The sequence below is a fragment of the Bacillus rossius genome, chromosome 14, assembly GCF_032445375.1.
Source record: "Bacillus rossius redtenbacheri isolate Brsri chromosome 14, Brsri_v3, whole genome shotgun sequence".
Classification (NCBI taxonomy): Eukaryota; Metazoa; Arthropoda; class Insecta; order Phasmatodea; family Bacillidae; genus Bacillus; species Bacillus rossius.
This window is the reverse complement of record NC_086341.1, coordinates 16563815-16591568: the sequence shown is the minus strand read 5'-3', so window position 1 is coordinate 16591568 and position 27754 is coordinate 16563815. Positions and strand designations below refer to the sequence as shown.

Genomic DNA, 27754 nt, shown 5'->3' with positions numbered 1-27754 from the left:
TGGAGGCGTGCGGGAACCAGGTGGTACCGGATCAGCGCTGCGTGGACGGGGTCCTGCAGACGCGGGTGCCGGGAGGTGGGGACGCTTGGCGAACTCACGCCCCGAAGGGGGCCCGCGCGGCCATACTGGGTTATTTCCATGACCACCAGCTAGCAGGCCACCCCGGGGCCGAACAAACCGCGGAGGCAATCAGGGTCTCCTTCCACTGGCCCGGCATGGGACACGATGTCCGGGAATACGTCCGACGCTGCCACACTTGCCAGCAGCGCAAGGCCCGGAGGACAGACGGCGAGGAGCAACAGCGACCTCGCCGCCCGCAACACCCATTCCACACACTAGCTCTAGATATCATGGGGCCCTATCCCCGCAGCAGCAAAGGCAAGCGCTTCCTTGTAGTACTAACAGACCTGTTTACCAGATGGGTCGAGACCTATCCGGTCTCCAACGTCCGGTCGGGAACGTTGATAGCGCTGATCGACGGAGAGGTAGCCCCTTGCTTCGGGTACCCAGCGGTGCTCCTATCGGACAACGGATGTCAGTTCACGGGAGCCCGCTGGAAACAGGCCTGCAGAAGGTGGGGGGTGAGCCACCACACGACGCCGACGTATCACCCGAGGGCCAACCCAACCGAGAGACGGAACCAAGAGATAAAGGCTCAGCTCCGTCTCCGGTTGGGAGAGGACCATTCAAAATGGGATACCCATTTGCCGAACCTCTTATACTGTCTGAGGCGTCGTACGAGTGCCGCCACGGGCTACTCGCCGGCAGAGCTGGTCATGGGGCGGAACCTGGCGCTGCCAGGAGAATGCCGGGTAGAGGCGGCAGCCACAGAAGCCGGATGGGGCGAATGTCTCAATACCGAGCTGACCAGAATGCAGGAGAGGGCTAGGCGGAGACAGGAGGCCTATCTACAGCAGACGACACCACAGTCCACTAGACCCCCCCCCCCCTACTCTGAACCCCGGGGACCAAGTGTACGTCCGACAGCATCCTCTGTCGTCAAGGGCAAAGAACTTTTGTGCAGGTCTAGCCCCGAAATGGGCGGGCCCCAGGACCGTTCTGCGACAGGCGGGGGCCACATCGTACTTAATACGTACACCAAGCGGGAGGCCCGCAAAAATTCACAGAGACCAACTGCGCCTAGCCGCGGGGGAGAGACAAGCTCCAAGGGACACGGACAGGGGAGAGGGGTCTGCCTCTACACCAGTCACCGACGCAAACCAAGCCAGCCGTGACATGGACGGAAGGTGGGACGAGGACATGGCGGGACAGAAAGAACAAGGAGACGTGACAGAGACGCGACCGGCAGCCGACACAGGGGCAGCCATGAAAGGAACAGAGACAGGAGGGGCAGAAGAGAGCGTAATGGAACCAGCCAGGACATTTGGGGAACCAGACGAAACGACCGCCGACACAAACGTGATCCAGTTCATCACGGAACCGGACACGGACGGGGAGGACGAGGAGGGGAAAGACCCAGACACCCCTCTCTGGCCCCTCAATACGAGTCTGGCGGACTCGTCGTTCATTATGACCGTCACCGAACCAGACTCAGAGACAGAACGGGGGGACACAGAGGGGATGGAGGAAGAACTGATGGGGGTCGTGACAGGTGAACCAGGATCTTCGGGGTGGTCTGCCATCCCAACCACGAGGATGGGGGGAAAGGGCAGGACATTAGACCCCAACTGTTCGCTCAGCCCCTCACTTTCCAGAAGCGAATCTGGGGAAAACTCCCGACCTAGGAGGATACGGCGGGTACCCACCTACTTACGGGAATTTCAGTGCAATAACCTACCAAAGGCAAGCCACCACACTAACACAGGATCCCGACTCAGTGTCATGAGTTTACTGCCACCCTTCGCGAGACACCCGCACACGATACACACCAGAGGCCAAGACACTTCCTACCCTCCCGTTTCCACGATCAACGAGTGCAACGGCAGATGCGATTAAGAGACGTTGACGCGCATAATGGCCTTGTGGGAGGGGGGGGCATTTGACGTCGACCCAGAGGCCACCCTAGCTCCTACAGGTCGTTATGGCGCGTCACCGCTTTCTTCTGTGCGCGGGCGTGTGCGGGAGCCAGTGGTGCCACCTTCGATAAATCAGTGTCCCTCCGACGTAGTTTTTTATGTATATTTTCTTTTCTTTCAGCAGGACATAATTTTTATTGTAAAAACTATAATATCATCCATCATGTATAATTTAAATTAGAAGGGTAAATAACATGTATTTTAATATGCACGGGGTGAACAAGTCGCGGGTTCCCGTCCACGAGGACGTCAGATGCTGCACGAGACGCGCGCGGGGAGGGGGTCGGCGCGAGCAGAGGGGGCAGTCGCGTCTGGAGAACCGCGGAGGAGTGACGTGTCGGCCGCGAGCTCTCGCCAAGACGAGTGAAACGGGTGAGCATAGAGGCCTCCGGGCTTAACGTCAGTGACGCGGGGAATAGATCAGCAACAGTCTTCGAGTCGTGTCAGGCAGTTCGAAACTATGGAGATTAGTATGTAAACTATTGCCAAGGGGTCGCCTTATTGTAGATAGTTTAGTTTTCTTTTTATTAGTGTTTCATAATTTTTTCCTTTCCTCTCGTATGTATGTATATATATATATATCTTTATTCGCTTGTATAGTCATGCATTGCCTAGGATAAAATAGTACCATTGTGTCATGGACGAGACCTCGCCATTTTAATGGGACATTTCAGAAACTGTGTCCGCAGGTAGTGCTTGCCTGAATTCGCTATAGGACAGGAAATCAAAGCCCTGCCGGTTTGGGACAAACGCCATCGGTTAGCGCCGCGACGCCGGCGCCTACTACTTCCCATAGGCGGCGGTGTAAGGGGAAATTCTCGTGTAGTCAGGCCTCACCTAAGAACGGTCGTAGGCGGGAACTGCGATAGCCCCGTGCCAGTGCAAATAGTGGCCAATAAAAAGAGTGAGTGCCACGAAACCCTATGTAGTTTCATTATTAGCAGGCTAGATCCTCTTAACTGCCACGCGGCCCGAAACCCACCCCCAACTGAGCTAGCCCAAGAACCTACACAACCAATAAGGGGATCAGCCCGCTCGACGACACTGTGTAAAATAACTGATTATTAGTAAGTTGAATGATTATGTGCAGGCCTCAAAGTAAAAATATTTTTTACCCCGCCATTGAATTGTTGATTTGCCTTTTTTTAATCTAAACATTTTCGCAAACGTCGGTCAAAGTACTATTAGTAAACACATTGTTAACATTTTTTAGGGCCAATTTCACCACGTTGTCGTTAATCATTATTTAGTTAAAAACACGCATTAAAATTATCCTCACCATCATATTTAGATAATTTTTCTTGCTCAAAAATTAGAGGTTATTTAGGTGTCTTGTTTTCGTCTTCAATTATCAGCTGACACTATTAAGCGGCCATTTTGGTGTGGGCTAAACAACTGTTCAGAAGTGAACCGACCGAAATTGTTCGTTAAAAGTTAAGCAATATTTATCTCTAATTAAAGGTAAGAAAATATTTGGTGAAATGCTATTCGTTACTAAACTTCGATTAAGTGTTCTTTAGCCGTGTTTAAAATCTTAACTTAATGGTGAATTGGCCCTAAGCATGTTTCATCAGATTGTTTCTTGTCAAATCGCCAAAGAGGTAATTATGAGTATTAGAATATTTTGGCAGTAATATTCTTGATAATCTTGAACCATTTAGAACTGTGCGCAGAAGATAAGAATTTTATTTATCACTATTAGTCTATGATATTGAACAAGCAGCTAATCCTAGTTGCCATGGTCACAGTGCTGATTTATAATGTTTTTTTTTCTAGCAGAAGACAAGAGACTTTTAATATGATGCAGTATCGTTGCGCGTTTCATGCTTTGAATTATATGACGGTGTAGTTGACTTCAGTATACGCAAGATTTGTATTATAAATACCAAAATGAGTTGCAGTAAAATTAAAGAGACCCCAAGGTAAAATCTTCATCAGTACCTACTTTTATTCGAACTATAAAATAAAATGCATGGCATAGTCATCATAGCTTCAATGCAATTTTTTTTTATGCACATATGGGCAGAGTTAAATAACATATCTGATATTAGTCATAGTTTTACGTTCTTATGGGGAGAAATATTTGAACGACATGCTATCTTGAATTTGACATAGGTAAGCAAAATCACAGTTTGGAACTTCTTCAGACAAAATTCTGTAATTTTGCAGAAACATGAAACAGAAAAAAAAACCTAAATTTCTTACATGTATCCGATAAATGTGGGCTGAATATGAGAAAACAAATAAACACAAATTATAGACATTCGGCAATTAGATATGAAACAAGAAATATGTGGACTAACTTTGTTTTTATGCAAAATGAAAACACTTGGCAATAGGGAGTAATGGCATACGAATAAGTGTGGCAAAAATGACGTTTTCAAACACAATTAGCTAAATTCATACATATTAAAATGCACCATTTTATAATCAATTTCTAATTATACATTGCATATTTATATTCTGAAAAACTATTGTAATCATTATTATGTACGATTATATTTTTATATAGCTTATGGAAAAAAAATAAAAGTTTTTTTTATGATGTTTCAGTATATTACAAAGTTACACTTCAGTTAGTTAAACAAATTAATATTGCTAATTACATAACATCGTTTTTTAGTTAGACTGTTTGATAAATGGCCAGACCATTTTTAGGAAAAGTTCGTACAGAAATGGATGCATTCTAATAGTAAAGAATGTTTATCTTTCTATATATTTTAATTCAAGATAATGAAACATAACTCATTTTATAACACATATGATACCTTAGCTATTTTGCTATGTAGTCGCAATACAAATTCAAATTTTTGTCATATGTTATAGCATATCACCAGATTTTCTATGCCTTCTGTGCATTCAGTTACTGCCAAGTTGTTGAACCAGTCATTAAACAACTCTTTCAGTTCGTTGTCACTTCCAAGTAGTTCCCAGCCAAAGAATCCTTCAATTTGGTGAAAATATCGTAATACTGAGCCAAGTTCTCGGGTTATACCGAGTATGTTCGAAAATTTATCACTTAAATTGTTGAAGCAATAAATTTTTTGTCAACACAGCAGCATGCAAATGTGCTTTATCACAAAGCACAATACCTCTAGACAACACTGTTTGTTTTGGATGGTGTGGTATAGTCGGTGAAGGGTCTGACAATAGGCAGTTAGATATGGTCTCCCCTCTGGGTATGTATTCAATGAGTAAGGCGACCTTTTGATCCTGAAGCACTGTAGTCATAACCCTTTTGGTGCTCAGAAATTGTTTGGCTCTTATTGGTCTTGTTGATGATCGGGAATGATGCCTTTCAATTGACTGGCTCTTTGTTTATGGAGTTATGGAAAATCAATGTCTCATCACCAGAAACAATGTGGTTTAAAAACTCTTCACGCACTTTTCTGTAGCCCAAATCACCACAGCAAATTTCATAAAGAAATATTCATTAAGTTTCAGGAAAGAACTCACTGAGACTATCTATAGAAAAACGTCTATTCTGTTTATGTTTTCCTTAATAATTGATTCGAGTTTTCGTCAGTCACATCTGAAGGTCCTCCCGAGCATTCTTAATCATGAAATTTTGTTTGCACGCCATTAAATATGATGCACCATTTGCGATCCGAAGCTTCATTATAATCACATTACCATAAAATATCGGTTATCTGTCTGTGAACTTCGAAAGTGCGAAATTTTTTTGCATTAAAAAAATGTTTTACACTAAAAACCTTACACTTGTCAGCATATATAATTTGTTTACACATTTCAAAGTTTTACAATGGACAGTAAATGACAGTTGCGGATCTCTGCTAGCGGATCTCTGCTAGTGTCAGACTGGTGCGAAAGACTGGGGAGTTTCATGACATTGTGGTGTTGGGTGTTGGAAGAACTGCGTGACTCGTCAGATTTAAATATAATGACCCTCGTAGGTATTTGTTTGAAGCCCAGATGCAAATCAGGTATAGCTGTCATATGTTAAATTCAAGAAAGAGTAGTCCGAAAGCTTTGACCATCACTGCGAAAATATAATAATGGTGTTTAAGGAAATAAGCACATAAAAAAATGTAAGCCCTTCTATCGAATGATTTCTGGATATCTTAATATACATAAATCCAGTATCCTGATGTTTGTTTCCAGTGAACTCTTCACCAAGTCAACCGATTTCGATGAACATTTGCATTTATGTGTAATTTTTTCCAACTTGACAGATAGCCTGGTTTTTATTTCGATTAATGGTCTTAATAATTTATAATTAATAATAAACTGATTATCAATGTTGATTGGTGTTTAAGCCCGGGAAAACAGTGGGTACTTCGTCTCCATGACAACGTTGCATGCTCGAGAGTCGGGAAACCATCGGTGCTATTCGTTTTTTCTTCGGTACATTACAAAGCATTGTTTTAAGTTTTTGTCAAAATTAATTAATTTTTATTTTATTTCATTTATTATAACTGTAAATAAGAGATATGGTCTCATTCCCCCCTCCCCCCCCCCCCCCTGAATACAACCGTGCGAAGCCAGGTCGCGCAGCTAGTAACAATATAACAAACAGTTTCATACGCGAATATGGTAGCTGGCTATAGCCAGATGGCATCTCATGCCATTATAAGCAAAGGTCACTTCTTGCGGGTGGTAAAAAATCTACCTAGATATCCTGTGATTTTCTGCACAATGTTGTAACAGAATTCTGCCAGGCAGCCCACAGCCCACTACCGTAAATAAACTTTTCTGTTCTTTGAACGATTCTTTTAATGGGGAAGCTTGATTTATAAGATTTTCCATAGACATATTCCCTTTCTGGTTTTAATTGCATGTCGTAGCTTAGAGAAACAACAATACTTGAATAATAGATGAATATACAAGAGAGACAGAATCAGCCAATACCAGCCGATGTCAAATGTCCATGAAAATCTTTTGGATCCTTTTTTTTCCTATGCTGTTAAAGTGTTTTATTGTTCCATGTCCAGCATCATAATAAACATAGTGCTCGCCTGTAATCGTTTTATTGATATCCTGTGCATTACTCGTTCCCTGCTTGATGAAACACTGCGGGCTGCTGACTCGCTTCTGGCCAGATTGTTGAGAAAGTTTTGTACACAGTCAATATTTTGTGCTCGCAGACACACTGCTGACCATGGTAACATTCAATTTATTTTCATAGTGTTAGGAAATTTTTAGAACTATTTAACTATAGCCTTGTGACAGCCAGCAGTTCAACTGTATCGAGCCGACTCAAGACATCGCTTTAAGGCCACACAACTGTGATGTGCTTCCACCTTCTGATTTTTTTGTTTTGTTTTTTACGGGGTGTAAAGTGATGAAATATTGCCCATAACAACTAAATAAAATGCAAATCAATATTGTTCTGTATAGAATAAATAATCCAATAATTTTAAATAATCTTTAATTCAAGTTGATAAAAAAAAATTCTGATTTACGTCTATTTTCAATTTTTCAGAATGACGAAAAAATTTATTCGTCAGTGTTGCAAAGAAACAAAGCTCTACATGACACCACACCTCAACGATGTACTGTATCTTCACTTCAAAGGTAATGTTTTAATAAATCGTTTATAATTATTTTAATGCGCATTTGACTGTAACTCTTAACTCATAATTCAAAACGAGTGTCGACAGTGTGCATGTATTTTGTATATGTAAATTCGTGCTGGATGAATTTTAGGAACTTAGGACTACAGCTTTGATTCTTAGAGTGGGAGACAGATACTTATTTTTTCCATTCGCCAAAAATATGTTGGCATGCACAGATATTTCGACCTTGGTGATTATCACTTCCCAATGACTGAATCTCCAGAGCAAAATATTACCCGACATAATGGATTATATTCTGCAATTTATCAAATGCCTCGCTGCCTTTTTGTAGTATATTCTCGTCGCAGTAGGTTTTTTAACTGACGTTGGCTGTTTATCAGCTCTAAGTCCATTTGTATCCAGTATCTCCTGATTCGCCTGGGTATTTTTTACTGTGAGTTGGCTCTAGTGGAGCATGGTTTTTATAATATTTTTTCTTGTGTTATTGGCACAATTTGCATATTAAAAATAGGCTTAACTTGTATATTAAATCAGATTAAAATGAATTATTAGATACATGGGTCATGGCTTTTGATTTTAATTTAGGGTTAAATAAGTAAAGTGTGTGTTTTTTTCGGTATTCACGTCCATATATGTTATTTTCATTTCTACCTGTAGTGTGTGATAGTCATCTTCTAGCATTTATCTATGCTGAATAGCATGTCTTATAACTTTGCTTACCTTGTTAAAAAATACACATCGTTCAAAGAAATTTTCTCATGAGCATACGCAGCCTAGGCCAGCATGCTTCTTCTGTTAAGTCTGTGCTGACATAACTGTGGAATTCCTTGATGAACTAATGGCTGGTCTTTTTTTCAGTTTCACTTGCTGACAGTTCCAATAAGTAAGGAAAGAAAGTCAGTACACAACGAAAATATATGTCAAATTTCTGACCAGTCCAACCATTTTCTAAAGACCTCAACAGAAAAATGAATTTAGGGACCTATTATTTGACTGGTACTATGGATAGATGGGACTTCATCATAGAGGAGATACTTTTTTTCCCTCTCCAATAGAGCTTGGAAATTTCATTTGTGACCGCAACACATCTAGCTTCTGATGACATTTCTTCTCAGTTGTCGCGTGGTTCAATCGAGTCCCGTATGTGGCTGATCGACAAAAACCCCACAGGTTTCACGAAGATCGAGGCGCTGGAGGAGTACACGGGGCTCAAGTGCCTGTGGCTGGAGAACAATGGCATCGACCGGATAGAGAACCTGGAGAGCCAGACGGAACTTCGGTGCTTGTTCCTACACAACAACGTCATCACCAGGATAGAGAACCTGGAGGCGCTGAGACACCTGGACACGCTCAACCTCTGCAACAACTTCGTCTCCAGGCTGGAGAACTTGAGTGAGTCGACAGGCTCACGATAAACAAACCCTTCTCCAAAGTCCGTTAGTTAACCGTCCGCCAACCGAGCGACCACAAACAGAAATCACGTAAACAACGCTATCACGTGGGAAACAGTCCTATAAACGCACACGCGGTCAAAACTGAAATCTTCTATCAGGACTTAACAGTGTTTAACACGTTAATTCACCAATAGTTAAAAATCGTGCTTTCTGGGGACCCGAATATAGCTACATACAAAAGGCGAGATTATAGTGATTGTCACTGCAGTTGACAACTTACTCTACCATTATTTTGCAAGCTATGTTATAGTGTTAAATTCATGTAAATCACAGATATTCGCAAATTTGTACATTTATAGATATTATTACCCGCGAATTTATGATTTGTGTTGTCTCTCAGCAGCTTCATTGGTTAAAAGTTGTTTGTAAAACCGTTGTTCCCTGAATAGCTTTCCAATATTAACAGCGCACATAATTGTCACGATACAACAAAATGTAGTCCAAATATAATATGCCCCAATGTAAGTTGAGTACTCAGTATTTCGCGAAAATTTATTTCATATATGCAAGAAAAAAACACAGCTAAGTGCTGTTCAAAGTTACAATATCTTTCCTTAATATTTCCAGCTGGTTTCCAAAGGAATCATCTGTAAAAGTACAGAAAATTTTCTGTGTGCATTCAGCTGATCAGATGGCCCGGAAAATTCCATCCATCCGTCCGTCAAAACCTTGCCAAGCTTTAACTTTCGACGGAAAGCCGGATGAAATTATAAACTTTAAAAAATGTCTGAAAAGCATTGTATTTATTTTAAAAGTATATATTTTTTTACTGTTTTTGTATTCGTTTAGCTGCTTCTAAATTAAGTTTATAACTTGAGTTTGAACACGTTTTAAATTTTGATAATTGAAACAAACATTGACCGAGACAAAAAAATGTAAGTAATAACGTAATTTATTTAAAAAAAAATATCAAGTGACGAAAATATGTTTTAAGATTTATATTCTTAATGTACATGGTCGTCAAACTATTAAACCTTTATAAGATAAATTTTTATAAAAACCTCAAGCCTTCTAGTCAGTTAGCAGCATCAGAGTGTTAAAATATTATGACGGATTTATGGATCATTGAGAATCGCTCGGCTTGTGAATGGACGGACGGAGGTGGACGGACGCGTGGGATCATTGAGATCCCACTATAAGATGACGGACATCCGTCCATCCGTCCATTCGTCCAACTGTCCGACCAATTGTTCACACTCCGCTCGTCTATCATATTTTTTCCACTTGACTGGAAGGTTTGAATTTTGGAGAAAATTTCTCTTTCAAAGGTAAATTAGTTTCGAAGCACAACACTTACATAATACTGAACCAATTTTTTTTTTCTGTGATATGTACATACATATCTTCAGATTACCATTTGATGTTAGATGTTACACATCTCTGGCGAGTACTGAAAAGACTCTCACACTTTTCTTTTATTAAATTGCCTACTCTTTTTTTAAAAAAAATATACTTCGTCAGGGCTGTGATCTCTGATAAATTTCATTAAAATTAAATGTGTAAAATCTTGTTCTTTGTTGCAACCAGTTCTTGGACCACTCGCACTAACTTGGGACTTCTCGCAAACACACACAACATTCTTCTGAGATAACGACGGCAGCTTCGCTTTGACGAAACTCATTAAAGGACATGTTTTTTCTCCCCTGTTCATGCGCGAAGGCGTGCTGCCTGCGCTGAACACCCTCAGCATCAGCCACAACCGCCTGCAGAGCGTGGACGACATCAGCGAGCTGGCAAACTGCGCTTCTCTGTCCGTCGTCGACCTGTCGCACAACCGCCTGGGAGACCAGCTCATCCTGCAGGCGAGACACCTTCATCCCCACAATCACAGGCCGCCGATTCATCATATCTTTGAATATATATATATATATACTGTATAGAAGTCGCGAGTGGATAGGATTTACTCTACGTCTTTCAGAAGTGTATGATGAGCAGCTTGGGAACTTCACCACTGCAGTGCGCTGCCGTAACGCCCTGTATCGTCTTAGTTGTTATTTACACGTTAGAGCGCAGCACTGTCGCCCGCTGTCATTCCCCCCGCACCACCCCCAACCCATCATTCACTGCAGCTCAAGGTCGTTCAACGTGAGGGGGAAAGGGTGTTTGAAGAGTTCGACACTTGTCCGCTAGGGACCCACCACAAGTCGATGCCCTAGAGATGGTGGCAATTGCGGCGGTGAACTAACCAACTACCTCAAACCGTATTAGAAATTTTAACCTGGCCTGGCGACTTATATACAGTATATATATTCAAAGATCATATTGCCATCCGGGGCAGTGAGCGTGGGCGAGGCCAGAAACTGAAGTTTCTACAACTCGCTAAGTGCCATAGTAATTCAGGTGCACCCCACACTGGTGAATGAATCATTTGAATCGACGGCGGGGGGTGCGTGTCTTGTTGGGATAGGTTTGGCACACGGGCCTGTGTGTGCGCTGGTAGGTTGTGTAATCATCCACAATCACAGGCCGCGTTCCCTTTTCTACTGGCAGCAGTGATTCATGTCTCGGTGGCGAGCGTCGTTTCAAATCCCCTTCTTGAGGAATGTTGCTTTGACGTGAAACCTCTTTAAAAAAAATCGCACCAAAACACACACGGACATCAGAACCATGGGCGTAACAACAAGGGGGGGGGCAAGGGTATTTTGCCCCCCCCCCCCCCTTTTCTGAAACCTTGAAGTGGAGGCAAAAAAAGTTCTGTGTTTTTAGATAATAAAACTACTTAAATAGCACCATTTTCCACCTTGAAATACGAATTTTCCCGGGGGAGGACCCCCGGACCCCCCGCTTCAATAGGGGGGATCGATGATTCTTTATAAGAAGGTATATTGCTCCTCCTTTGGAAATTTAGTTGTTGCGTCCCTGATCAGAACAGATATTTGTACTGTAACGAAAAAGGAAGTCTGTTATCGTCTCGCCTGAACAACTCCCCGACTACCAGTCTCGGAGACGCCAAGTGCTGTGTCGTGCTCAGCTCGCGAGATGCGACCCCGAGTTTCGAGTCGCGGACGGGTTGTCGGGGAAAAAAAGGAAGAGCGCTGATTGGTCAAAACACCGGCTCCCTCGCGCTCATTTCTACTCAGCGCAGCTCACGACTCGGGACGTGATGGCGCGGTGATTCGCGTGTTCGTGCGATTCAAGACAAAAAAAAAGAAAGTGTTAAAATTGTAAAAGTAAGCCTATAGAATGTATTAAAGTACGGCATGTCAGCCTCAGCCCGGGCAAGAGCCGGCTGTGGCTGCAGACATGAGGCTGTGGGCCGCACATACACCCTGGGGTCCGGCGACGAGCAGAGAGACTGCCGCTGGAGCGTCGCAGAGCGGGAAGCCTAAGACAGGGGTGCCCACAAGGGGGGGGTAACGACGCAGACTGCGTCATTAAAATTTCAGGAAGGGGGGGGGGTTGTCAAAAGACGAGTAAATATATATATATCATTTACATACTTATATCTTCTAATGTGAAAATACGTTTCTGGTGCTTTGATAATTGAAAGGGATCTTGTAAATCAAATTGACAACCCCGCACTTTCCTCAACAAAAGCAGTTTGGCATCTGTCGGTTCAGGATGGTCCCTATCCCCGCTTCGACAATAAGTGCACACACGCATATGACCAAAATTATTATTATTAGAAAATTAGTTATAATTAATGCAAAATGTGACAAAAGATAATACTAAAAAAGTATAATATTATAAAATCATTGAGAAAATGGCACAAAAAATTTGGGTGGGGGGGGGGGCGGCGCATCATTAGGTTAGGGGGGGGTGAGTCATAGTGTTTGGGGGGGGGGCACCTCTGCCTAAGATGTACATCAAGTTCTGTCCCTGCCGAACACGCCCGAATATTCACCTTCGGCCAACCTCGGGATTTGTTTTACTTTTGCGCTCCAAAATACACTTAGTTTTAGTTAGGTTAGGAAGAAAGAAAATCGCGCAGGAAAAATGAATTCAAATATTAAAAGTGGTCGGTTCGGTCAGCTACATCAAAACACTTTAAAACACTATGGACGGTTAAGTTAGGTTAGTATAGCTACATTAAAATAAACAGAGAAATATAAATGTAATATATAAATAAACCCGAGGTTTGGCCGAAGGTGAATATTCGGGCGTGTTCGGGCAGGGACAGAACTTGATGTACATCTTAGGCTTCCTTCGCAGAGCCGCCGTGGCTCGCCCAGTGAGCGACGCCAACTCCGTGATCACCTCTTTATTTATTTATTTATTTATACAAGAAGAAAATTCAGCACTAGGCCGTTTTTCAATTTCGTGTTTTTTTAAATTTTTTTTTTATAAATTTCAAAAAATAAAATATCAGGTTAACACTGAATATTAAACCACGCTATAGAAAACAATTAAATAAACTTAATGACTAACATAATAAAAAAAAGTAAATGCTAGCCCTTCCATATATAAAATAAATCAGTTCACATTCGTAAAAAAAAAAAAAAGAGACATACCTACTTAACGGTTTATTTCAATCATTATACCGCATCTTACGGATTGTCTTTGAGTAATGTTGACTGGGTATAGTCACACTACCGCTGTTGCAACTGTTGTCAATGGACGTATCGAGTGAAGATGGCGCCCACACGTCTGTCGAAAACGCGAATGCGAACACCAGTCGAAGTGATATAATGCAGGACCATTTGCGTCAGGGGCGCAACAACTAAATTTTCAAAGGGGGGGGGGGGGCAATATACCTTTTTATAAAGAATCATCGATCCCCCCTATTGAAGCGGGGGGTCCGGGGGTCCTCCCCCGGGAAAATTCGTATTTCAAGGTGGAAAATGGTGCTATTTAAGAACTTTTATTATCTAAAAATTTATTACACAGCACTTTATTTGCCCCCGTTTGCCCCCACTTCAAGGTTTCAGAAGGGGTGGGGGGGGGGGGGGGGCAAAATACCCTTGCCCCTCCTGTTGTTGCGCCCCTGATTTGCGTGCAGCTGACACAGACGTTTCAAGTTAAACCAACGGCATTTGTGTGTCCCGACACAGCCCCACACAACCCTTCTTTTTTATGCTAAGTAATTGGGAGGCTGTATAGTAAATACTGTTTGCAAAATTAGAAGAAGCAGACGAAGCTGTTTCGTACACGCGACGTTACTGGTGGGACGAAAGAGTTTTATACACGTTTCTAAAATAAAAGTTGACGTTCCCAAATGCTGTCAATAGGAAAAGGAACGCAGCCTTGGACTGATGAAAATCCATACCCATAGAATGGATTTAGATTTAGAATGTGTATTGACGCATATGCGCACCGTGCTCTGTTTTGGTGAAACGTAAGTTTTATCTAATACTGAAAAGGGTAAATTCCTAGCAGAAGTAAGAGTAGTGAAGAATTTTACAGGTGGTAAGAGTAAGACGAGGTGATGACGCATCAGGAGGCTATTCACGAACTTTCGCACACTAAAAATCACTAGCGTTACAGTTAACCCTCTCTTAACAATAATATCCATGACTTGCTATTCTCTTAACAATCTTGTTTACGAATTAACAGTTCAAGTTAAATGACATGGAAATAGTGCACTTGACACTTAAGAGTAAGAAAACAGCCACAGTTTAAAAAAAAGTAACTATTATTTATTTTATTATCGTAATCATTTAGTTTTTCACATTTATACTTGTTGTATAATCTCAATTGATTTATGAATTAACTGCAAACACTTCAATCAATTAAATTAAAATATTGAAGTACATGCAAAATAGTTTATGAGTAAAACCTAATATTTTCTTCTTAATATATTCTTCCAGGTAAAACAGTTAAGTATGTTTTACACATTTTTCACTAGTCATTACCTTCTAAATGAGAGAAATAAGAACTTCATTTATCAAAAATAGTTTTAAAATAGAGGTAAATTATAGTAGGTAGTTAATACCTATGTAATATATACCTATACATTATATATACTTATATAATAAATACTTCAATGAACTTTCTCCTGTGACTTAATATGTAAATTATTCTAAAAATAGTTTAATAATAATACTTAAAGACGCAATTAAATTCTATTATAATCGTACACTCAATTTAATGCAATATTTGAAAAATTCAGTATCTATGACATTGTAAATTATAATATTGTATTTTACGTCTTTATGTAACCACAACCACACATTCGTACATTTTATTTCATCACTCTGCCATTTTATCTCGAAACTTAATATTAATGCCAGTAGCGAGTTAAAGCCACATTCAACCCAGGCAGTAAGGTAAGGAAAGTAGGATGCAAATATGGGGACCACACAGCTTTCAGAACAGTTCTGAAGATATTTAAGGTCAGTGGTATGATTAATGTTCTTAACTTTTGAGATAAGGTCACCTAACGAAAAACGAAAAGTGAACGTTTAAGGAGTTGTGTATTGTACATAGGAAAGGAGTTGGGGAGGGGGTGGGAAGAGGAATTATGATTAAAGTAGAGACTTCTGATAACTGCAGGACTCAGAATTTTTTCTGCGCCATGCGTGTTATACTTCCGATGGTGGATTTACATATAATATTTACATGTGTACATGTGTGTTTATGAATATATATGTATACATGTGCATATAAGTGTTTATGAATATATATGTATACATGTGCATATAAGTGTTTATGAATATATATGTATACATGTGCATATAAGTGTTTATGAATATATATGTATACATGTGCATATAAGTGTTTATGTATATATATGTATACATATGTGTGTTTATGCATATTATGTATACATATGCATATAGAGCAGCAGTGCTTAATTGCATGTTTGTATTATTGCACACTTGCACACTTGCACACTTGCACACTTGCACACTTGCAAACTTGCAAACTTGCAAACTTGCAAACTTGCTCACTCGCTCACTCGCTCACTGGCATACTCGCTCACTGGCATACTTGCATACTTGCTCACTTGCTCACTTGCATACTTGCTCACTTGCTCACTTGCTCACTTGCATACTTTCTCACTTGCTCACTTGCATACTTGCTCACTTGCATACTTGCTCACTTGCATACTTGCGCACTTGCATATTTACATACTTGCGCAATCTCATACTTGTTCATACTTCCGCACACTAATACTGTCATACATCCTTATGCACTCGCATACCTATACACTGTCCTGTTCGTTTGTATGCTTGCACACTTGGACATGTGTTTCAAACATTTGTGTTGCCTACAAATTTTATAGCGTATCCCTCTATCTGTTAAGTTTCAATTATAACGTGCATGGTGGCAAAAACAACACATTCTTTTATTTCTAGGTATTTTTTCTGGTGATAAAAAACGAATTATAGACGAAATAATGACTTTGAATGTTAATGTTGAGATGTATTTATTATAATAGTTATATATATATATATATATATATAATAATTTTTCCGTTTCCTTTTTTTTTTTTTTTTATGTGTATACTTGATCTTATCGGTCAAGCGGTAATTTTTCGAGTTTGTAGGCAACATATATGTGCAAAATGATAGTGCAAAGTAATAAAATACTTTTTTTCCTATGTAATAGTGATTCTTACGCACTTACAATATGCTGTAAACGATTCCAGTTTTTTTCAAAACTTTAATATAGGTATCTTTTTAAAATCACTCTAAATGCAAAAAAAAAATTAAAAAAAAAGCCTTACAACGAATTAGCACGTACAGCCAATTACGATTAACTTAAAGTGTTTATTTTATCAGGTGTTTTCGGCCATGCCAAGTCTGCGTGTTCTCACGTTGACTGGCAACCCTGTGCTAACAAACTGGGCGTATCACCGTAAGAAGTTGATAGTGGCTTGTGTGAGTATGTACATGTACTTATTTGTCTTGTTGTGCTACCTACCTTCTTTAATTTTAATAATATATGTTTTTCTTCAATGATTGAGCTATGTTAATTAAGAATTGCAATGGATATTATTTTCGTGGTCTTGTATGAATAATAAAAAAAAAAACATGACAGTTTAACGTGCACAAGTAAATACCCACATAAAAAAAATCAAAACTGTAACAAGACTGGGCATTTATTAGATAATGTTTATCTTAAATATTTTCCCAAGCTTGAATATATAATAACCAGGGGTTCCCATATAGATACACATTACTGTGCAGCTGATGATATGTGCCATGTACTCCCAAAACATTTGGTGAAATGTAGTTTTTGCATGGTTTAAGTACAGTGATCTCTCAGTTATCCAGCAGATATCTGACCAGAGCACTGGAAATCACTAATAACGACGCATTCAAAAGGCAGAAGCTATTTTTTATTATATTTTTAATACTTTTGTTGTATAGACGCCAGTACATACACGCAATGTAAGTGTTAAAATAAACTTACACTACAGTACTACTCTAGTTGTGTATCAATAAGTATGAAGTGAAGTAGAAGGCATAAAAATATTATTCTTTTTTTTTATCGTTCTGCTTTAATACATTAAATGAAATTTTGAACATTTGTTCTTGAAGTCGCTTCAATACTAAAATGTCGGAGACACCATTTTCTTCTGCCCAGGTAATAGATGTAACACAGAAATCAACGTCTGCGTCGTGAGGTATCGTTTGAACAGCTAGTCACTTTCCCCCTTCCACACTCCTCTCTTTTTACCTCTTCTATTTTGGTCACAGCTTATGCGATGCCGTCTTCTAGTCAAAAAAACTGGTTTATTTTTTTCTCTTCGCCACCAGACATCCAATTGCTGACATCATTATCAGCTGCATCCACGATCTGTTTATTGAACACGTCTCGCAGCTCGTTCAAGTCACTTTTAACGATATCAAGGGAATGTCTGCGTTGTTTTGGCTTTTTCTCGTGTTGCTCGAGCACGTTGGTGAGGGGGAAGGGGGAGGGGAGTATCCAGATTAAAAAAAAAAAAACACTGGCTCACGATGTGTGACGACGCACGCCACATCGGACCCGGATCTCGGATCTGGCAGGCCCGTTTCTTGCATTCACAAGGCTGTGGCATGTGGCAGTGAGTGGTTTTTCCTGTCTCTTGGAGCTAGCTCGAAGGGTTCATACAAACCAAATGAAGAGCTGACGGCAGTGAGCGACGTCTCAGCTCCGGCCACTCGAAATGGACAGCTAGGGAGAGTTTGGAATAGTCCTCCCGAAGGTCCACGGGTCCCCTTGGGTGACTCGAGGGCTCCCAGGAAGGTGTTGTGGTGGACGAGGGTATAGGTGCCAGCAGTGCTGACGATGTGTCGGGACAGCCATCTGTCTGGTTAGCCTTGTTGAGTTGAACTGGTGGTGGATAGTTCCAGCCTCCCGTCACATCATCTGACGGCTAGTCCCGATTGCGTTAACGGCGTTTCTGTCTCCTCGCCCACAGGGACCCCAGGGCGGAATGGCTATTGGCTATAAAACCGCCGGGTTGAAAAATAAAAGGGGGAGAAATCCCTGACGACACGTATGCTACATATTTACAAGAGCCACGCAAGAGCGGCTCCAAAGGGAGGGACACTGAAATCCTCCCGAGCCAGAATTTTATTATTTTTATCTTGAAGTGTACGTTAATACTTAAATTCACATGTAAAATTTCCATATCATCAAAAGTTGTATGAAAAAAAAAATAATACCAATATTCGAGACCATTATTGTTTTGCAAGGCCATGATTTTGCAACTGAATCGTTTCGTTGTACCCTACGATAGACCCCTCCCGAAATATCTTCCTTGGGAGCCACATGGCATACATTCATAATGCTAACGGTAATTTGTACTACGAAATATTGCATTAGTGAAAAGTAACTGTCCTCTTTCTCTCTACTTTCAGAAATCACTCACTTACTTGAATGAGGCACCTGTATTCGATAAGGACAGAAGATGTGCTGATGCGTGGTGAGAACTTTGTAGCTTTTAGTGGATTATATTAAACCGGAAAATAACAAAATCAATAGAAACATTGAAGTGAGTGTGGGTTGTTAAAATTTTATAGGATAAGTATCTAAATAGAGGCTCCATGTAACATGTATGTAAAAAAAGAATGATTAGTAAATAGAGTACAGTTAACAACAACCTACCTAGAAGGGATTTGGAAAGTGTCCACCAGGATATTTCCACCACCTCCTTTAGATAAGTTCTTGTCACACTGACTGTATTTTCTTAATCACTCGTTCTTTTCACACATGTGTTATGGTGACTCTCTTAATAACTCACCCTTTAATGTTATTAAACATCCTTATCTGCACCAAACTTAAGAAAATACCATACATAAATAACATACAGTAAAACGATTTTTTTTTACATTCTCAGGTATTACACTTTTCTGCATGGGGACTATACACCAATACCTCTAGTATTCATTCATTACATCCAACGGTTTTTAAATCTTTCTGAATTTCGAATAAGCTTTTTTTTTACAACTCTGAGAGGAGAACACAGATAGTGAGAGTGAGCGTGAGATCTCCTAATTAAAAAAGCTATAGTCTCTTTATCCTTTATCTATTTAAAATAACCTTCAATAGCGTCTGACACCGCAGTGATCGTTAATAGTTTCTCGTTCCTGATATTAAGAGCTCAGACTAAGTAAGCATTTTTAAGATTTTCGTCCAAAATTTTAGGAAAGATGGCGGGCTGGAGGCAGAGCGAGAGATGAGGGCTACTATCGAGAAAGAAGAACACCAGCGGATGCAAGACAGTATAAACGGTATGATAAGCATCGTATTAAAAAAAAAAATATGATCAAATACCAGAATAGCCTGTATTTGTATACATAGGCGTATGTTGAGTGATTAGTCCGGAACTGGTTGGCTTTTTATCAGTGCCCGATAGACGATGAGAATACATTCAGTTGGAGTATTAACTGTCAGAAGTAGGTACAACCACTTCTTATACAGTCACCTTTGTTTTGTTGTTTAATGCACTAATATGGCTGCCATTTGTTTACATATACATCAACTTTTCTCGTTCGTTTTGATTTACGATCGTGATTTATGCTTGTCAATAAGTAAATTTATTTATTTTTACGTTTCATAGAAGCAGTCAACAGTCATCCCTTCCCCCCCCCTCTTAAACAACACGTTTTTAAGCCTGCAGGCTGATCTGTGGGTGGCTCACAAACTAAACTTAACCTTACCTTACAATTTCGGGGGGGGGGGGGGGAATCCCCCTAACTCCCCTCCTATGCGTCCGCCCCTTATGGTGATATCATACGTATTACTCTAAACTTTTCCCAGGCCTAATATTAGACTGGATTTGTTCTAATCGTTATTAATCTGTTAATGGTTCTGAAAAATTACTAGTGCCAATTTTTCTTCGATGATTTTTTTTTAATTTCAATATGATGTCAAGTTAGGTGCGCTAGTTTGGTTTACTTTCTCAGCGAAAAAAAAAATATCCTTCCTATTACTCAATGAACTAAAATTTAGCCTATAACTAGCAAACCCATAAATGACCTGTAAGCAGTGACATTTATTTACGATTTCAGACAGATTTCGAAAGAAGTATTACCTATTGCATGCGATACCTTGGTGTTTTCCGGAGAATTTCCTCCCAGTTTTTCGCATCATGGTATCTGGAACCCAAAACCATCGTCATCTTAAAAGTGTGTGTGTATAATGTTTTTATTGACATGATAATTCCAATTTACTTTGCACAAATTTGTTACAGAATGATATGAAAATTATAGAGAGGGAATATAAACCTTGTAATACTATTTTTTTATAAAGGTTTTTAATGAAAGGGTGGAAAAAATACGGGTTTAAGGACACAAAATTATCATAGCTTCCTTAGTAGATATGGGGGAAAAGTTTTTAAATAAAGTAACGAAGACTGTTAAAATACTGCCAAAATTACAACTTATTTTAATTGTACGTTGTCCCTTAGATTTATACAGCAACTTAATGTGAGGGATGAACGCCATCTTTGTTTCAGTGGCATTTTATATCGTTTGATTTTCAAAAAAAAATAATTTTTTTTTAGAAACAGAGTATATAATTTAATACATACATTTAAAAGTGACTAGCTGCTGAAAATAAGTTTCATCGATAAAGTTTTGGATATAAGGTGTTGAAATATATATATATTTTTTGTAAATAACTACAGCTGTAATAATACCTACTGCAAATAGAATATGTCATGGTCTTCGAAAATCTTAGCTAAATTGAAGTTTTTTTTTAAAAATCATACCAAAATTAACTGTTGAAAACAACATGGTGTCTTTTGGATGCTATCTTTCCCTCTTAATCAGAGGTTTTATATGGAAAGAAAGGAACGTGTGATGGATAAACGATAAATGACATCCTGTCTGACTGTATTGTGTGTGTGTGTCTGTATGCTGTGTTGCTGTGGCAGCGCTGCTGCGTAAGAGAGACGAACTACGGAGGAAGAGGATGGAGGAAGCTGGAGAGACACTGGTGCTCGAAGAACCCGCCGACGCAGAGTCAAACAGCTGCAGCGACAGCGAGGTACATAGGGGTTATCAGACAAGGGCGTACACAGTGAGGAGAAAAATCCTAATATTCTATCGTTCCCACCAACAAAAGGAAAGAATTTGAAAGCAAACAGCAGGCATAATGGTTCTTCAACCCCCCCCCCCTTCTCTTTTTTTTTCTCTAAAAACCCTCTTGGTCAAAATGAATAGATTCGAAAGCTCCTGTTATTAGACTATGGAATGGGTGTCTATTCAAAAAGTTATAGTCTCTCTGGTTAACAATCGGTAAGTAAAACAAACCATACCCAATGATTTGGCTAGATCACGGTATGATTAGGGGGGGGGGGGAGAGTGGTTTCTGATCCTTGAATCAGAAAGAGCACCTCTTTGAGGGAAAGACCGCTTGCGTTCGCAATATCGTAACTGTGGGACCTGATTTTCGATAAGGCGTTTTATTAAAATATTGAACATCTGGTTAAACTTTTCCCTTTTGTCTCTGGTGACCTTTTGGTGCGCGGAAGCGAATTACACGTAGTTTCCGCATCAGCCGCTAGAATTCGCTGCCGGAATGGTAAAAGTGGCTACGTAAACTATCGAACCATTCAATGAGCAGACGGAAACTTTAACTGTTATGTAATGTCTTCGAAAAAAGTGGGGAAAAAAAAAAAAAAAACTAGAAACAAATTTCTAGATCCCGGTTTTGCACATCTTGTTAAAATTATTTACACAGTTTTCCCTTTGGCTTTGTGAACTTTGGTTCGCGAGATCCGCCACAGGTGGCAGCAACGTGGTTGTTACACATTTCCGTTCCATGACACCTGTCGCATTCACGAAATTACTCCCACCAAATGCCTTATACGTTAAAAAAAATGGAAGCATGTACTTATATACGCGCGTTAAAAGTTATAATTACTTGTCGTAATAAAAAACTAACTTCAATTTTGCAAGAGAATAATTAATAGAAATAAAATAATAAATGGACTGACGATATTATACAGTTGGTAAAGTATACAATAAATCGGAAAATCAAATATTTAATTAAATTATCAGTATTAAATGTTAATATAAATAAGTGTATAAAATTATTTAATTTAGTAAAATAATTAAGACGGTTTTATAATTAATAATGAAAATCAATAAATATGCTGAATGCTTATTCTAAATGATTTATTATTATTTTAAATAAATTAATATTTTATAGTTTATTAATGAAAATAAATTGTACATACGGGTACACAACATCACTTATATACACTAGAAAAAGTTTATGAACGCAATTAATAGCCTATCATTAATATTCAGAATAAAAATATTTTTAATTATGTGGACAAGTATTAAAATTTAAATACTGAAGTGTAAGATTTAAAAGCGCATGTATATATATATATATATATACACACACATACATACATACATACATACATATGCTTTGCGGATAATGGCCAGGGAAGCCTGCGATCTTTATTAGATTAGAAGGAAATGTATACGTAGACAAGGACGTAATTTTTCATAAATCTATAAATTTTGGATCGCAGTCCTTAAAAGGCGAGCGTCGATAAAAACTAAGTGTCGTTGCGTGTATTCCATTCTTATTTTGTTCGCCAAAAGTTCCCGTTTTACCTGTGTCAGCCAGTGGCGGCTCCAGGATGATTTTTCGGGAGTGGCTATTGCACAAAGAAAGGTCGTAGTTGCAAAAAAAAAATGAAAAGTGGTCAGATATTGGCCTTGGAATATTATTTACAAATTACAGGTTTTAAATACAGAACCTTAGTAGCTCCATGCAACAAACTTTTGATGAGATAAAAGTTTTAACATATGAAAATGAAATATTTAAGTAAACATTAATGTACACTAATAAATGAAATTGATCTCGGGAAGGAAGCGCTTGGTGTCAGCCTGTATAACTTAACCCTTTGAGGCACACAGAAATATATTAAAATTAATTAGAATCCAGGGGTGCCCACAAGGGGGGGGGGGGTAACGACGCAGACTGCGTCATTAAAATTTCAGGGGGGGGGGGGTGGTTAAAAGACGAGAAAAATGTATATATTATTCACATAATTATAGCTTCTAATGTGAAAATACGTTTCTGGTGCTTTGATAATTGAAAGGGATCTTGTAAATCAAATTGGCAACCCCGCACTTTCCTCAACAAAAGCAGTTTGGTATCTGTCGGTTCAGGATGGAAATATTACCTGATATGACCAAAATTATTATTAGAAAATCAGTTTTAATTAATGCAAAATGTGATAAAATATAATACTAAAAAAAGTATAATATTATAAAATAATTGAGTAAATCATTGAGAAAATCGCATAAAAAATTTCGGGGGGGGGGGGGAAGGGCCCATCATTAGGTTAGGGGGGGTGAGTCATAGTGTTTGGGGGGGGGGGGTGGGCACCTCTGTAGAATCTATTGTGTAACTTTTAGCAGACGTGGCGGAAGGAAAAAAAATTAAAGCAGAGCCAATGTTGCTTGTTCTTGTTAGGATCGTCAGATAGCAGCACGAGGATTACTCACCGCGAGGTATTTCGGCAATACCACTGAAACATTGCGAATAGTAACATTTTTTCAAAGTGGTATCATAGAAATCAGGGACGCAACAACAGGGGAGGGGGGGGCAAGGGTATTTTGCCCCCCCCCCCCCCATCCCTCTCTGAAACCTTGAAGTGGTGGCAAACGGGGGCAAAGAAAGTTCTGTGTAATCAATTTCTAGATAATAAAACTGCTTAAATAGCACCATTTTCCACCTTGGAATACAAATGTTTCCCGGGGGAGGACCCCCGGACCCCCCCGGCTACAATAGGGGGATCGATGATTCTTTGTAAAAAGGTATATTGACCCCCCCCCCCCCTTTTGGAAATTTAGTTGTTGCGCCCCTGATAAAAATACCACTACAAAAACAAAGGGTTTTAGTGAGCGGACGTGAAGGAGGTTTTGGCGCCGGTGTGTCCCAGGATTCCGCCCGCTCCGACTCGGGGGCAGAGGATGAGGACTGCAGCGGCCCTGGACTGAGGATGCCCTGGCACGAGGCCAGAGTCCCGGCTCGCAGGAACCACCCTCTGGTGGAGGAGTTGCAACCCTGCGAGCCGCCGGCCAAATCGACCGCGCCGACCGGTAGGCCTATGCGGGCTGGGTTTCCCAATTTTTTTCCCAGCATCTCATACCTTTGCTGGTAATACCTTATTTTCATTATTTGCTTTATTTCCCCCCGCTCGTAGCCGGTGTTTAAAAAAGAGCTCCAAGAGATGGAGCGTTTGAACCCAACTGTTGGTGGTGGGATCGTGTAATTTACACGAGTGAGTATCTTGCTCAATAGGTGATACTCGACTTGTCAAACCTTAAAAAAAAAAAAAAAAACTGGTAGGCCTACCCTACCTCCGTCACTTATTCAACTGCAGTCAACCACGTCCCTTTCACCGACCGCCATGGGCCCAGAGGCGGACTAGGCCTCGCCGTCTCGCTACAAGGCATTCCGTGCTTTTTTCTTTTTGACCTGACAACGTCTAATAAATCGACGAACGCCGGCTGCACGCACTAAAGCGTGTCCCGTTACGCAAATTGTCCCGTTACGCTCATTGTACGCTTGCGCCGCAACTATCTCTCTTCCGCTCGATTGGAACAACCATCGATTTGACTTTCTCGAGGCACGTTAAACTTGAAACACTCCCATTCGTTTCCTACTTTTCCTATCATCGTCCTATCCTTAACAGGATAACACAGATTGGAAGAAGTTAAATAGCAAACATGTATAAAAGTTATAGTTAAAATAATCTCTTCGTTAAAGTAATAAACATATTTGAATTAATGAGTGCAAATAAAAGTAAATTTATCAATTAAATTGTAGATTTCATTTCACTCCTCCTTCGTATCCATACAAAATAGTGATAATTCAATAAAAATGGTTCAATTTTATTCATAAAAGTATGCAATCATTTCATGAATGTTTTGTTATGACTGTCACGTTAAACTATCGTCCGTAAACCGACTTTACAGACAACCAATTTTTATTTTATTTTAATATTTTGTTTTGAAACGGCGTAGGATTTGGCTTTTGGCTAATTGTTGAAGATAACACTCGTGAACTGGCGTGTTGTTAATCGTCGCCCGCGAGAAATGATAAGTTTATTTCCTCGCGACGCTTTACGGACTTCAGACTGTTAATAAACGTGTGGTTGCAACACAAAAACACAGAAGGTGTGGGGAGATGTTATGTACACAGATTTGAATAAATAGTTCCAAATAGGAGTTATGGCAATAAGATGGGAAAAAAATACAATATGGCGGGGCCTAATTCCCCCTTAAGGTGCCATATCATACGCCATGTTGATTTTTTTTTTCATTTTCTCATTTTTTATTAGTTTAAGAATATTTCTGTAAATTTAACACTACACCTCTCTCGTATTTGTGTTCCTGTCATAAGTGTGAAGATAACAATTATTACATACACTTGCGCTATATTTTTCACTTATTTTATAACCCCTTAATACATATCTCGTTTAAAAAAATGTTGTGACAGATCATAAAATGCGAGAGAAATAACCCTTGACTAATAGCAATGACGAGAAGAAAAAAAAATCATCATGGCTTGTGGCACTAATTGCTAGTTGACATTGTTAGTTTATCCTGTATGTAATATAGAAAACCAAAATAATGCACAAAGAAAAATTAATAGATACACAAACACACAGAAAAAAGGCCAAAATTGGCCGATGTAAAATGTTAAATATTAATGCAGCACAGAGAATTCCGTGAAAGTAATCAGCCAGAAGAACATCACATCACAGACAACACAGTAGTCTGACAACGACGAGACAATTGCAGAAAGAGCAGTGAAAACAGACAAACCACCACCTTGGCCAAAACAGCAACAAATAGAGGAACCCAAAGATGATACTAAACAATTAATCTGGATAACACAGCCACAATTTAACGACGCACACCCAGCGATATATATTTACTGGTTCTCGTTGCAACTGTCTCCTTCTTGTCAGTCCACGGTTTTAAGTCTGTGCTGTGATACTGTTCTGAATAATTCCTTGAACGGTATTCTCTGTGCTGTCTATACATTTAACTTTGAAATTAGCAGATTTTGACTTTTTCTGTGTGTTCGTGTATACATTTTTCTTTGCCCATTCGTCAGATTCCCTCGTAGCATATAATTGTGTATGTCCAAAATAATGTTTTAAATAAATCTTACACATTACAAGAAACATTCGAAGAACGTGGAGTTGATGGACTGTTACGGGTTTCATCAATTCAATAAGTGTTAGTGTGTGGTTTTGAGAACTTTAAAAGGTAAATTTTTGTGCTTTAATCCTACTAGCATTAATGGAAAGCATAATATCGTGCATTTTACACATTTTGTATTAACCGTTTGTAGGTAGCCTTTGCCGTAAAATTATTAACTTTAAGTATGCCATTAACAAAATTAAAAAAAAAGGTCTTTTAAAAACCCAGAAACTCTTATGTTTCTAGACATTTGGTAAGATAAAATTTTTTATCGATTTAAGAATCATACTCAACAAATAAAGAGTTTCTTTAAAAAGGTCACGTACTAACGTACTATACGATTGCATGCTCCATGATAATTTTCTCATTGAAAAAAACCAGTCTTAGTTGTCTAATACTATTAATATACCCTTAATAAATTGATAAAGTAATTTATAAACAAACATCTATTGGTAATATTTAGAATTTGTTTAAATTCATGACCAAAAAGAAATAATTTACTGAAGCATGATAATTTATAATATCACCCCCTTAACATCACGCCAATTTCACGGTCATTAAAGACGTAACGCACAACGATGTAGAACATGAATCCTGGCGATCAAATGGTGGTAAGGTTTCCGTATCACGTGTCAAAGTTGATCCTTTGATCCTGAAGGCATGATCCTATAAACATTGATCCTGTGGTACATGATGCTTGCTGTTTTAATTTAGTACGTCAAAAGATGCTGGACGTAACAACGTTATACGACAAAGAATTATGACAATAATTCAAATACGATTGAAACATTTTCCACAAGACCTGAAATTTTTCTTGTATTGTGATATTAGAGTTTTTGTTGGGCCATAGGGTCTATTTACGTACTAAATCAAAACACCAAGAATCATGTTCCACAGGATCAATGTTTATAGGATCAAGGGATCAACTTGGACACGTGAGAAATAATTACCCCAAAATAAGTACGACCATCCTGGGATTCTTAACTCGGAACTTTTTGAATGCGAGTCAAGTGTACCACAACTGCGTTATCAGCTGTTTCATCTGAGCTGATTTAATGGAACGTAAACCATTGCTGTTTAACATTGGTTTCAATGGAAAAATGTAAAGAACGGACAATTGAGATGCATACGTAAACACACGTAGAACAGGCCAATATCACCTGTCG

General features: G+C 39.5%; 2 protein-coding genes across 4 annotated transcripts in view; one reads left to right on the top strand and one right to left on the bottom strand.

Annotated features, from left to right (window-relative positions):
* LOC134538684 (uncharacterized) overlaps positions 1-27754 on the bottom strand; it is a 248037-nt gene that overhangs the window by 217565 nt on the left and 2718 nt on the right. The window lies entirely within an intron of this gene.
* The window catches only part of LOC134538685 (uncharacterized), a 31475-nt gene continuing 7514 nt past the window's right edge, over positions 3794-27754 (top strand). The window contains exons 1-9 of the mRNA XM_063380111.1: positions 3794-3958; positions 7480-7571; positions 8744-8965; positions 10687-10829; positions 16692-16790; positions 18759-18823; positions 19546-19631; positions 21278-21390; positions 24314-24473. Coding sequence (XP_063236181.1) covers positions 3927-3958; positions 7480-7571; positions 8744-8965; positions 10687-10829; positions 16692-16790; positions 18759-18823; positions 19546-19631; positions 21278-21390; positions 24314-24473 — 1012 coding nt within the window. The 5' untranslated portion in view covers positions 3794-3926. The remainder of the gene's footprint in view (positions 3959-7479; positions 7572-8743; positions 8966-10686; positions 10830-16691; positions 16791-18758; positions 18824-19545; positions 19632-21277; positions 21391-24313; positions 24474-27754) is intronic.